We start from the raw sequence: 13596 nt of genomic DNA, 5'->3' as shown, positions 1-13596 counted from the left end.
TGAAATATGGGTTGGGTTTGGGTTGGGTTTGAAGTGATGTGTTAGAGAGGTGATGTGACTTAAATAAGATGATATAACTTAAATAGAATAGTGACTTTTTGACTTTTTATCTTTTTTCAAGTATGCCAAACTTGGCCTTAAACTGTTTTCTGAATTTTCAAAAATCGATTTCACCAACAAAAAAAAAAATGAAAACAAGGGGTGTTTCTACACTTTTCATGGTTTTTGTTTCCGAAAATAAGAAAACGAAAATGAAAAATTTTGAAACTATGTCAAACATGAAAGTTCCTAGCTCACCATAATCAAACAATTGAACTTGTTTTTGCAGCTACAATGCTGCCAATGTGTGGAGAAAAAGACATGACCACACTGGCAAAGCAAATTTTGCAACCCATGCAAACAAACTTTATTAACTGAAAATTTACTACTCATACGTGCAACAACTGACCTTCAATTTAACATGAACAAAATTCAGATCCAAAAACATACAATCAAGGAATAAATGCATAATAAAAGATGACAAAATACTAGCAATGTAATCCTCATTGAGATATGCAATTAAAAGGCTAAGGATGACAGGAAGTGCTCCAAAGAAAAGTAATAAAGAAGCACACATATCCACATCCAATTGCAATTGCCACAACCAAATAGATTTATAACATCTCTCTATCTATCTACAATCAAGGAATATGGATTTTTTCCTCCTAAAGTAACTTTTAAGATACCATGTTACGGAACGTACATTCCAAAATGTAAATCGTTGGGTATTAGTATTTTCTAGTAACAACTGTCACCCACATCCAAGAAAAGCAATTAAAGAATAGGGACAGCAACGGTGGGTTTGGGCCATGATCCCCTATCCTCACCCATGCCCCTGCTAACAAAAACTCACCTCACCTTGCCACCGGAAGGGATTCATCCCAACTAGTATGCCAACACTTCACCCCTTTTGGCACAATGAAAAATCAAAAAAAGTATTCCCCTTTGACTCTTGCACAAGAGGGCTTGAACCTTTGTCCATGAATAACCAATCTCAAATCACCAACAAAGAGCTTTTCAAAGAAAGAAAAAAGAAAGAAAGAGGGGGAGGGGGAGAAAGAAATCACAAGTCAAATCAATCTACACAACAAAGCCAGTGCTTGAAATAAAAGAAATAATTAATAAAAAAAGATTAAAAACAAACCCAAACAATCACAGACCTCAACGGAACAGGTAATAAGTTCCTTGAAGATGTCATCAGCTACAATGTCTAATGTAATGATAAAGTCTTGCAGGGAGCTCATCAGCTACAATGTCTAATGTAATGATAAAGTCTTGCAGGGAGCTCTTTGGCAGTGATGAAAATACAGATCATAGACCTTATATCCCATATAAAAATTTTAGCTCTGTAAATGGATCAAGGCAGGGCTTAATATACTCGACCCCACCCCAAACCCAAGTCGGTTTATAATATCCCTATCAAAACTCATCCTTAATTTGATTAAGATATTCCTAATAGGAGCAGAGAAAAGTGGCAATCCCATATACCTGGTTAAGTTTCCATCCCTATCAAAGAACTTGCTACTTAAGAAACAAAAACAACACTCGTTGCAACCACAAGTTTAATAAATTCGTTGATAGACAACCAAAACACATGATACTAACAAATAATTTATCCCAAAACAAATGTAGACATTACAACATGACAATTCCAAAAGTAGAGGAAAAATAAGAAACTTTTAAGGATGTCACCATAACGTAGAAATAAAACAAGTTGATTGTGTGTAACACGCACCCACCCAAAAAATAAAACAAAATCAAATCATGACATAGTTCTAGAAAGAAAAAAAAAAATAAGGCCATTCCTAGATGTCATATTTCCCCATTTCGTAAAGTAAAGGCATTTCAAAATTAATCTTTAATTTTCAAATCATATCATCATTACAAAGCAAAAAAACGTTCCATACATAAGCAAGTAATTTTTGTTTTTTTCCCCAGATTGAGAATTCAAATCACAAATGCCTCAAACATTCTTTGCCCTATGAAGGTAAGAAATTAGGTCCAAAGAATCTAAACCCAACTAGATCCATCAAAAAATCAACTTCCATCAAATCTCGAGCTATCTATCTTCAAATTCAGGAAGGCGATCCACATAAACAAAGACATTTAATAAGAAATAAACATTTCAACTATTAAAAACTTGCTCAAAATTGAGAAATGCGAATCACGTACCGCTATCGCCGATCAGGAGGAGCTTTATGAGGTAATCGTAATCGGCTCTAGCCCTTGCAGGTGGAGCAGCCATTGAAGAATCGATCCGAAAACCCTAAAAATATATAATTTATGTTTCTCTGTTCATAATGAAGCACCAACAGCAAAAATATACATCAAAATCAGAAACAACTAAAAGAACAAAACATAACACACAAAAGAAGATGAGAGAGAGAGAGAGAGAGAGAGAGAGAGAGAGTGAAATTAACAGAAGAAAATACCGGATCAAGAGTGAAGAGAGAGAAAATAAGGAGAGAGATCGAACATGGAAGAAGATGAAGATCCAGAGAGAGAGAGAGAGAGAGCTGTGATTGTGAATTTACCGAATGACAGGAGACAAGCTTGATCGAATGGTCCACAGTCCGACCTGCGAGCTCCCTACAATGGTGGCTATGATGAGCACCTCACCCCCTCTAGTTTTACCTTTTTTTAGCGTGCGCCGATGCTCCCCTGCGCACGCTAGCAATAACGGAGAGAGTAGGAATATTCAGGTGCTCCTGAATACTATGGCATGTTTTGGGAAGTGTTTTTTTTTTTTTTTTTTGGCCCTTTTTGTTTTTTTGTTTACTTTTGTTTTTAGTGAATTTATTTTAAAAATTTAGGTTGTGTTTGGTTATGTATTCCAAACATATGTTTACCCATTTATTTGAGTGTAGTGTTTGTTTTAAATTTTTAAATTATAATTTGAAACTTACTTTTGAAAACTCCTTTTTAGACGAAAAAATTTGGCTAACCAGGTCGTCTTCCCGGAAATCTTTCCGGACGACTGGTCGATTGATCGAAACAATGTTCGATTTTTTTCTTTTTCTTGGGCACCTGTTATTTTTATATTGTAAATAGAAAATATTTTTAAAATTTTTAAAATTTTTATATGAGCTTTGAGTATAATTTTAAGTTGTGTATTTGATTATGAGTTGTAAATTTTTTAATCAAATAATTTTTCCTCATTTCAAAAACTCAAAACTCCTTCCAAAATTCGATTCAAAACTCATAATCAAACAAATTTTTCTTACTCAAATCATAATTTCAAAACTTAGAGCATCTCCAACGGTGACTCAAATTTTTCACCAAATCTAAATAAAAAATGACCCATTTCACCCAATTTGATACCACTCACTCCCACGGTTCACCTTTCACCAAATCTATCCCGGGACAACCGGGTGGTCGACCGGCCGGTTGACCAGTTAGGCAAAAAAATTTTTTTTTTTTTTCCGCAAATTGTCTGAACTTTTTTTGAACTTTTTGAACTTTTTTCGGGACGACCGGGGTGGTCGACCGGCCGGTTGACCGGTTAGGCAATTTTTTTTTTTTTTTTTAAACGGTTTGAACTGAACGGTTTGAATCTTTACTGGTTGACCGGGTGGTCAACCGGCCGGGCAACCGGCTGGTTGACCGGTGTACCTCTTTCAAACGGTCAGTAACAGTGATTTGGTAAAATCTGTGTCTCGTTCTCAGTTTGATGCTTTTTTTGCTGAAATTTCATTTTGATATCAATCTGGTGCAACGGTTGGAGCTCAAAAAAATGGGTTTTTCATCAAATTTTGAATTTGATACCAGGTTTGATGAACCGTTGGAGATGGTCTTACAAACTCAAAATACAACTCTATTATCAAATCATATTTAGAAAATTCTACCAAACGCTTCTTTAGATTTTAGATTCAATTCGACAAGATAAATTTAAAAATTATAATCTTTTTAAATTCAAAAAAAATATATAAATAAATCAAAATAAGTAATCCTTTTTGTCTTGTTTTCATTTTTAGCAATTTTTTTGTAATGTTTTTTTTAAAAAAAATACATTTAGATTCATCTCTACAAAATAGATCAAAAAAATATAAAATTTTGATATAATTTTGAAAAAAAAAATTAATAGAGACAAAAAAAATTCAGAAAAATATCTGATCTTTTTTTTTTTCAAAATGGGCCATAGTCTGCGTTTTGTCTTCGTGGCTAATTTTTATTGGGTGTTGACTTCGTCGTTGCAGATGTTGAGTGAGTCGTGAGTCGTAGTTGATTAGATGGGGAGAGAGGTTCGGAGCTGGGTTCGGAGTGATATTGTATTGATGGATCTGATAACGAATCATGGGGGTACAATTGTCAGATGGTGTGGAGCCAAGGAAAACCCAAGTCGTTAGCACCTAATCATAACTCGCCAGAACATGATTGGTCGGTCAGAGATCATTACTATAATAAGACTGTTTTCAGTGTAACGCACTTGCAAAGCTTAATCAATCTGCAAAAGCAAAGCAAAGCAAAGCATATCACAGTGTGACACCTTGCTCAGCCACTATATAAAATAAAATAAATAAAATTATTTTTATGATATGCTTTTCAAAATCATATTAAGGCCTCGTTTGGCAAGAGGCTATTTTAGTCAATTAGTTAAAAAGTTACTAAATTAGCCAAAAAGCCAACAACTCATACCAAAAAGTCAAAGATTCTCTTTTCTCTCTACTTTTTGCACATCTTTTCGTAATTAGCCAAAAAGTCATCCCAAACATACAAGTTTTTTTTACCTACCTTTTTAGCCAAATAGCCAAAAAGTTACTAAATTAGCCTATTCCCAAACGAGGCCTAAGAACTATCTTAACCAAAAAAAAATTATAATATTTTGCAAGTCTTTTTAATATCTTTTAAGGGTGTATATTAAAAAAAAATTTAAAATATTGTGTTTACAACAATGCTACAGACCCCCAGTACGGACTACCCCCACCGACCCCCCAGTGCCACGTGTCGGCCTGGGATTGGCCGAAAACTTAAAAAAAAAAAAATTGTTTTTTTTGCCCAATCATGGGCAACCCCCAGCACCCCCAGCTGGGGGTCCAAGTCATTTTTAATTGTGTTTAATATACATTGCATAAAATATATAACTAACTTATAATGTGGTGTTAAATTTTAGATTTTGATCTCTCTATTGTATGGTTAAAATGAAAATCTCTATTATAATTCATAATATTACAATGCATCAATAAAAATTTGAAATTAATGGTCTATAAGTGTTATGTTAATTTAAGTTTGTAAATTTCTTTTTGTGATTTTAAATTTAAAATAGAAATGTGCTGATATGACTTATTTTTAATTAGGGCAAATTACATATACACCCCTCGAGGTTTGACTAAATTACAGATACCCCCTGAGGTTTTAGAAATTACATCCCGCCCCCTGAGGTTTGTATTTTCATAACAATTTGCCCCCTGAGGTTTATATTTCATAACAAATTACCCCCTAATTTCTTATGCAAATATAGCATTCAGGGGGGAATTCGTAATTTCTGAAACCTCAGGGGGGCATCTGTAATTTAGCCAAACCTCGAGGGGTGTATATGTAATTTGCCCTTTTAATTATTGATCATAAAATGGTTATTTCCATGTTATCTACGTAATAATATAGTAGATTTGGACCATCCATTTCAAATCATCTTCGTTTCATATAGTCAAAGAAAGTCTTCATTTCATAATTAATGGTTGTGAAATGTCTATAATAACATGATATTTATAGACCATCAATTTTAAACTTGATGATATGTTGCTGTAGGAGTGGGTTCAAGAAAGGAGTTGGAAAATTCAAAAATCTTCAAAGATCCTTGAAGAACAACTTCGAATTCTCTAGAATATGCTGAGAGGCTTAGATTCTTCAACAATCTCAACTTAGGAACACAACAACAAAGGAGATAATGGAGATAAGAGATTGGGTGAAGAATAAGACAAAATGGCTAGAGAATAGAATAATGGCAAGGCTCTCCCATTGATCTCCCACTTTCACTCTCAAGGTTGATAATGGAGAAGGGAAATTAGTTCTTTCCCAAGAGTTAAAAATCTCCAAAATCCATCTCTTGTAAAGCTATGGGTGGGTGCTATTTATAGGCACCTCATGATGTAGGATGGAGCCCATGTGCAAGGCACATGGGGGATATTCTCTCTAACCACCTTGTCCGAGGGGGTGACCTCTCCGATGGAGGTGACTTCTCCGAGGATGAGAAAACCCCGAAGAGGAGATCAATCCCTCGGCGAACCCTTCTTCTTAGCCACACCTAACCAATGATCCCCAATCATCCCAAAGGGTCAGGGGTAGTCCCAGAGGACGTCCTGCCGTAAAATATTGCCGAGTCTCATGGACCCCCCGTGGTCGTGCCACCTCGACCCGGGTATAGGCTAGTTTAACCGAAGAGTAAATTTATCTCCACTCACCGTCCTCGGGATCGGGTCCTTTGTTCAAACTCCATTACGCCCATGGTTCTGGTGCGTAGATCCCGGAAAGCTCCGAGCCCACAAGTGTTCTGGGACTCATTAACGGAGCGACTTCTAGATTGCGTCTGAATCCGTTCGAAGCCAAGTGTTTAGGACCTCTAGGTTCATGGATCCGAACCCTTTCGAGTCCGAGTGCCTCGGATCTCTAGGCTTGCTTAATACCCTTTCGAGTCTGGGCCCGAGTAAGTCTCTAGGTTCGTGGATCCGAACCCTTTCGAGGCTTAGAGCCATTCAGCCCGTTTGACGGCGATAAATCCAAGCCCACCAATCTTGGACTTGCGATAAATTCGGGCCCACTAATCTTGGGCTATTGGGCCTAAATAATTTAGTGGGCTTAAATTAGCTCCTCTTACATTTGCCCCTTGCGTGTGCGAGAAATTGTAATTTTCTCGGACATGCATACTGTCATTTCTTCGACCCTGCTTCGCGTCACGTTTTCCAAAAAAAAAAAAAAAAAAAAAAACATGTTGTCACGACAGAGCCTATGGATAAAGTTGATGACGCACTTCAATTTACAAAAAAAATTGACAAGCAAAAAATTTATTTTTTTGTACTCTTTTTTTTCTGAAAAAAGTATATATATAAATTTTTATTCTAACCAAAGGATTATAAAACATTTTTTGTACAAGATTCATGGACATTTTTTTTTCGGTTGTTTGGCAAACATGGCATACACATATTTAGAATATTCAAGAATAATGCTCCCCTTTTTTTTCTATTCTGTTTAAAGAGATGGCTCAAAACCCTAAATCTCACAAACTTTTCTTTTCGATGAGCCGCCGAAATCAATCAACCTTCCTCTTTCTTTCTTTCTTTAACCCAGCTTTTCTTCTTCTTGAACAAGACCAACCCAGCTTTTTCTTCAAGAACAATCTGCTCACTGACCTCCATTGCATCTCCAGTCTCCGTCTCTGCCATCGTCACTGAAGACACTCCGACGCCACCGACATACCGACGCCGACTCCTCTGCGACGTCACTGCCATTGCAGGCCTCAACTGACCAGCGCCGACGCCACCGCTACTGCCGACCTCGACTGCCCGGCGCTGCTGTCCGTTGGCTTCTCTCCCTTGCAGCTCCACCATCGGTGCTTCACTTCAGCCTAGCGAGCTCAGAGATTCGGGCACGCCGGATCTTGGTTTCGCTCCTATAGCCGCTGAAGTCCATCACTGCTTGTGTATCACTCGTTGTCTCAACTCCACTGTTGCATGATTTAGCGAGATTTGTTGCGAAGTTTGACCATGTAGTGAAGGCTGGGGTTGCATGCAGTCAATCCAGAAAATTCTGTCAGGTATCTTTGGCTTTTCATTCTAAATCATCAACTATTTCAAGATCACTAGATCTTCCGAAACACCCGCGGACACTGCTTTTATTATCAGGTGGCTTCCAGGGGACCGTTGATCCTTCAGTCTTTAGACTGAAAAGTCTCCGGGTTCTAGATTTGTCTTTCAGTGGTATTCAGAAATTGTCAAGTCATATTGCTATTTCACAGCATCTAAGATACCTTGACCTCTCCCAGACATCCATTAAAAGATTGCCCAATACCTTAACCAACCTAAAACACCTGCAGACTTTGAGGCTATCAAGGTGTTCTCATCTGCAGGAGTTACCTGAAGGAATGCACAATATGACTGATTTTTTTTTTAAAAAAAAGCTTTGGTGTTTGCTTTACTGCCCATGGTGCTGGTTCTCTGCGCTGGTATTTGCTTTAATCCTACTGATGTAGATTTAATCAATCTATAAGACTGCTTCAGTTTTTTTTTTTTTTTTTTGCTTGACAAACTTTGGACAAATATATATATATATATTGATTATCATATATATTTTTTTTTTGTTTAGACCTCGGATTACCCACATTAGCCTTGGCTTGTGCACAATCAATCGCTGCTTCCGGCTTCAGCTTATCCGACGTCGACCACGCACGTTCGCCCTCTCAACGCAACGTGTGTGGTCTTGCCCGACCTAGCTCCACATCGCTGCTTCCGGCTTCAGCTTATCCGACGTTGACCACGCACGTTCGCCCTCTCAACGCAACGTGTGTGGTCTTGCCCAAGCTTAGCCCTGTCTTGTTGATTACAGTCTGTAAAGCCTCTCTGATTTCAGCTTAAATTTCCAGTATCGGCTTCGGACTTCACCTCTCTAACTGCCCAAATTTGTAAGTATGACATTCGACCCCCTCTTCCGAATATAAATATATTTAAATATATATAAATATATTTTTGTGGCAATGTAGAGGGCTCAAGCAATCTGATGAAAATAAAAATAAAATAAATAAATAAATAAAAACTGAATCTGAATATGGACTCAATTTTTGTGGCAATCCTAATGATATTTTTTTTTTAGCTCAAACACCGTGATTTTGGCCATATGGAAACATGCACTAACACTTGAAACCTTATTGAGGTGCCTGGCTTGAACATAATTTGTTGAACTTTATCACCGAGGAAAGGCCGAATATAACTTGTTGACTAGTATTTGAGCTCCATTTTTGACATGGAGAGAGAAAATCCTGAGCTTATGAATATGGACTTTGGAAAGGATATTTTTGTAATTTGCATAATGATCCATTGAATCTTACTACTGATGAGCAATGTAATATGCTTCGGATCTCGGGCCTGAAATTTGCTATTGAACTTCACTCTGTCCAAATTTTGAGCCTCGTATAAATTGGACCTCTAACATGGAACATAGTGACTTTGAGAAATTGACCCAATTGAACTTCATCACAAAACGACCTATGATATTGCACCTCTTATCGATGATGAAAACTGAAAATCTGTATGTTGTTGATACACATATCGGTACTGTAATTTGTTGAGCTTGAGGAACACCCGAGAAAAAGAATTGTTGATGACTTCCGGGGTTGAACCTGGACTCTTGGTGTAAAAAATTCCTCGTAGAATTTGTTGAATTCATGGACTCTCAGAGAAATGAATAGTTGATGCCGAAATTTCATTCGAATGTGTTGCTTTAATTCCAATATTCTGAATTTTAATACGGTCAACTCCTTACTATTTATACCTGTTATTTCAGCCATATGTCTTCTCAAAAGAAACCCGTAGCTCCGGGGTCATCAGAACCGGCTCTCATGAAAGAGAGGGATGTACCTCCGGCATCTGAGTGGAGGAAATCTCCTTATTTTGGTCGGAAAGACCCCTTCTGGCGGGCGGCTACCTCCACCACTTCTCTTCTATCTCCGAAGGGGGCTTCATTATGTCTCACTGAGGACACTGACTCTGGACATGAGGCCCTCATTTCTCCTTCCTCGGTGCTACGCTTTCGGATTGAGCGAGGGGACTTTCCATACTGTTATCCTCAGTTCAAGGCCTTCTCAAACCCTCCTTTTGGTTGGCAGGAGTGGGTCGATGATGTTCTCTCAGACAAGAGCTTCTGTCAGCGGCTTCAAGAGGCCCGCCTATTGATCCCAGTGAAAATATCTCGATCCCTATCCATCCGTCGCAACAATGCTAGCCTTGAAGCCATGGCTCTTCGGTGGAGCACCGAGACACACACCTTTATACTTGGCCAGCACGAGATGGGGCCCACCCTTGAGGATGTGTTCATGTTGCTGCGTCTGGAAGTGACCGGCCCTGATGCCTTCGACCCTGAGCAGACACCCCCCGAAGATGATTCTTTGATCCAATCTCTGAAGCTAAATCTTCAAACTTGTGGTCGGTGGAGTTCCATTTTTGATGGTTCAGCGAGGAGGACTAGTCGAGTAAGGACGGACCGTGCCTCCTATACTGCATGGATCCGCCACTTCTTCAAAGATCTTCAGCCCTTGGCCAGAGATGCTGACCCTAACTCTCGGGAGTATGAGGTCGGTCCGATGTATGACTCCAGGCTCTATTTCTTGGGATTTCTGGCTTGCTTCCTTTCATTCTTCATTCTTCCGAGCACGCCTCCGGATTCCCTCAATCCTTTCGTCTTCCCCTTGGCAGTCAGGCTCTTCAGAGGAGATCGGATCCCTTTGGCTCCACTATTTCTTGGGAATCTCTACTATCGGCTGGATCTACTACATCGAGATATGGTTCGCTCCGTGGGTCGATATGAGCCTGTCTCCTTTATTCACAGCCAGTTCTTGCTTTGTTTCTTCTTCGAGAGGTTCCCAAAATTTGCCCCTGCTCCGACTGTATTTAAGGCGGAAGTTCTTCGGGAGATAGTGGATAAAGATGGCATCCCCGTGCTCGATACTGATGGGTCTCGGACATTTGGGAAAGCGAAGTCTTGCCAGCCGTTGATTACACGGTGGTCACGTACCATTTCCACCTTATCCTTGAATACTCTGGTGGATGATCCCCGTCGCTTTGTGGCACGGCCGTATGTATGCCCACCTGTGGGTGTGGCCACACCGCTTATCTATCATGGTTCCTCCCGCTCGGTGTCCTTTCCTTTGCCGAAGAACATCCCTGCACCCTTTGTTGATATGCTGATTATGATCCGTCCGAGTTCATTACCGGTGTGGCATGAAGAAGGCGTTGATAGTGCCGTTTATAGGCCTGACCGTGTAGCATGTCAATTCGGGTTTGATCAATGTGCCCCGGGGCCAGCACCTCATTTATTATCATTTTCAGAGAGCTACGGGCGCTTCAGTCGCAGGCTTGTACACACCGTGCTTCCCACATCCGGCTCTTTGACGATGCCAGGCTTGAGCCGAGTAGGGGGTTTCACATCCTCTTTCAGGCGGTATTGGCAGAAGAATATCGATGCGTTTATTGCATTTGTCCAGAGCAGACCGACCGTATGTTTGCCTCCGACGATTTATAAGAAGGATTCTTCTCTTCGGCTACCCGAGAGCCGAAAATCTGACCACATGTACGAGAGTTTCTTCACCTCATCTGCTCCAACTAACCCTTCTGCTCGGGCATCTGCTTCTAGCTTGGCAATTACTTCTCCGGAGCCAGTCCCTTTGAATAAGGCCTCTGGTCCTCGGACGACCCGCCTTAAGAAGATGGCTCACAAGAGGACTTCTGATGCCAGTCCTTCCGCTCCTCGTCTTTCCAAAAGGCTTCATGAGGTACCCGAAATTTTTGATTTGAAGCTACTTTCCTTTTTGCGACTATACCTTCTAAAATGAAAACTTTTATTTGTCCATGTTGTGTAGGATCCTGCGGTTGTTAACGTTCTCAGTACCGTGGCTCCTGGCCATGCTGCCTTCCCTAGGCCGGACTCAGACCTGGACGACACCCTCCCTTTGTCTGCAAGACTTGTGAAGATGCGCACCTCTCGTATAGCAGTTATAGACGATGACGATGACGAAGCTGAGTCCTCCGACCATTTTTGTGACCTTATTCCACGCATGCGTCGTCACTGCCCTACCGTAGCTGAGGAGGAGCGCTATCTTGGTGACGAGGTTATTGGGGCTCACCGTTCTGATGTTGAGATTACTGGAGGGACTGATGCCACAGAAATTGATGCCGTAGGCCATGCTTCTAGAAGCAATGTAGAGACGAGGTGCGCCTCTGGGAATGGTGTGGAGGTGGATGTGCTAGAAATCTCTGAGACTCGCTCTGGCACTTATGGTGATTCTCATCCTCCGGCCCTCCTTCCTTCTTCAGGGATGACTGCTACTGTTCAGGCTTCGTCAGACATTGAGATCGATCAGGTGCTCTCTATACGGCCAAGTGACCTTGCTGATGCTAGGAGTCCTTCAATTGCTCCGGCTTTGCATATTGATTCTCCCTCTGGTAATCTTTCTTTCTGAAGTTTGTCATTTACTTCTATCTGTGAGAAATCTTTACTCAAATGGCTTTCCTGTTCCCTACCTCTAATAAGGCCTCCTTATCTTTTCTTCAGTGTTAGCTGCTACCGGGGTCCTGCCTTCACCTGCCTCAGACTCTGCTCCAGTGTTAGCTACTACCGTGGTCCCGTCTTTACCTACCCCGGACTCTACTCCGACTCTCTTTGTAACTCCTCACGGTTCTCCTTCTCAAGGGGGAACACCTGCCTTTGAGACGACTGCCAGAGGTTCTTCATCGCCAGTGCCTTCGAATATTTTGGATTTGAATCTCAGTGATTTTCACATTGATAGTGATGCTTTTGGTCTTTCCCCTTATCGTTCGGCATTCTCAGGCTCGGGACCTCTGCCGGGAGTTACCCCTCCGGGTGGTTCATCTAACCCGATAGACATTGGGGAGATTCCTGAGACTAGCAGCTTTCCGGCCCCAATTCCTCCTTCAGCTTCTGGCAAAGTATCATTTCTCCATTATTGGGTAGCTCCTGAGTTTGCTTCAGTTCTACAGCTTGTTCATTCAAGTTACCCGGAGACCTTTGCTTCATTTGCTTGCCAGTGTCCACTCATTCAGACTGCTCTTCTCGAGTCTTTTGCCACTATCTTATATAGCTTGGACACGCAACGGTTGTGTGACCTTAATGGAAAAGTAGTCGAGACGGCGTATCAGGGGATCTCTGACATGGAGCGTCACCAAGTGGACTTATCATGGCTTCGGAAGCGCCTGGATATAGCTTCGAACGCCAGTCATCGGCTGGAACTTATGTTTGTGCTTGCCTCTTATCGCACCTCTATAGATGAGACAAAGGCAACTCTTCGTGAACTTGAGTCGGGTTATGCTCGGGCCTTGGAGACTTTAGAGGCACACTCTACTGTTTGTCCTCCAGATGTAGATGTGACGGGCAGCTTCTTCGAGGGTGTCTTTAGGAAAGATTGAGTTTTTTTTTTTATCATTACTTTCTTGCCCCTTTCGATAAAAATGTTTTATCTAGGACAATGCAATGAAATGACAAAATTTTTGTTGTTTGGATATTTTCGCATTGTTTTCTCATTCTACTTGATAAAATATTTATTTCGAATGATAGAACAATCATATGCACATGTTTATAAAAGCTGAAATATTCTCATTAGTTCTTCAACTTTCTTGACAAAAGCATAATAGATTCACTGTAAGTGATGGGATAAAACATACACCATAGAGAAAACCAGCTTCTTCATAACGTAAGGGAAATACAACCTTTAGACAAAGTAAGAAAGTGAAAATGAATTTCAACATAGATGAGTCCAACTATGGGTAGTAATGCTTGATAAACTTTGCATTGAGCGGCCCAGTTCGGAAGCCGTCTTCAACCCTTACAAGTTTGTAGTAC

General features: G+C 40.5%; 1 protein-coding gene across 11 annotated transcripts in view; it reads right to left on the bottom strand.

Moving 5' to 3' along the window:
• LOC114294366 (ras-related protein RABE1c) overlaps positions 1-2816 on the bottom strand; it is an 8584-nt gene extending 5768 nt beyond the window's left edge. Inside the window, exons 1-2 of one of the 11 annotated variants that reach the window (XM_028238498.2) lie at positions 2574-2816; positions 2212-2330 (exon numbers count right to left, since the gene is read on the bottom strand). In XM_028238498.2, coding sequence (XP_028094299.1) covers positions 2212-2284 — 73 coding nt within the window. In that variant the 5' untranslated portion in view covers positions 2285-2330; positions 2574-2816. Of the gene's footprint in view, positions 1-897; positions 2331-2471 lie in introns of those variants that run through there. The other 10 variants (XM_028238500.2, XM_028238499.2, XM_082904399.1 and 7 more) reach the window with 10 other exon arrangements.
• Between the last annotated feature and the right edge of the window lie 10780 nt (positions 2817-13596).

Source organism: Camellia sinensis, chromosome 14, assembly GCF_055761805.1.
Source record: "Camellia sinensis isolate YWXY chromosome 14, ASM5576180v1, whole genome shotgun sequence".
Taxonomy (NCBI): Eukaryota; Viridiplantae; Streptophyta; class Magnoliopsida; order Ericales; family Theaceae; genus Camellia; species Camellia sinensis.
The sequence above is the reverse complement of the archived record's forward strand: the minus strand, read 5'-3'. Positions and strand labels throughout refer to the sequence as shown.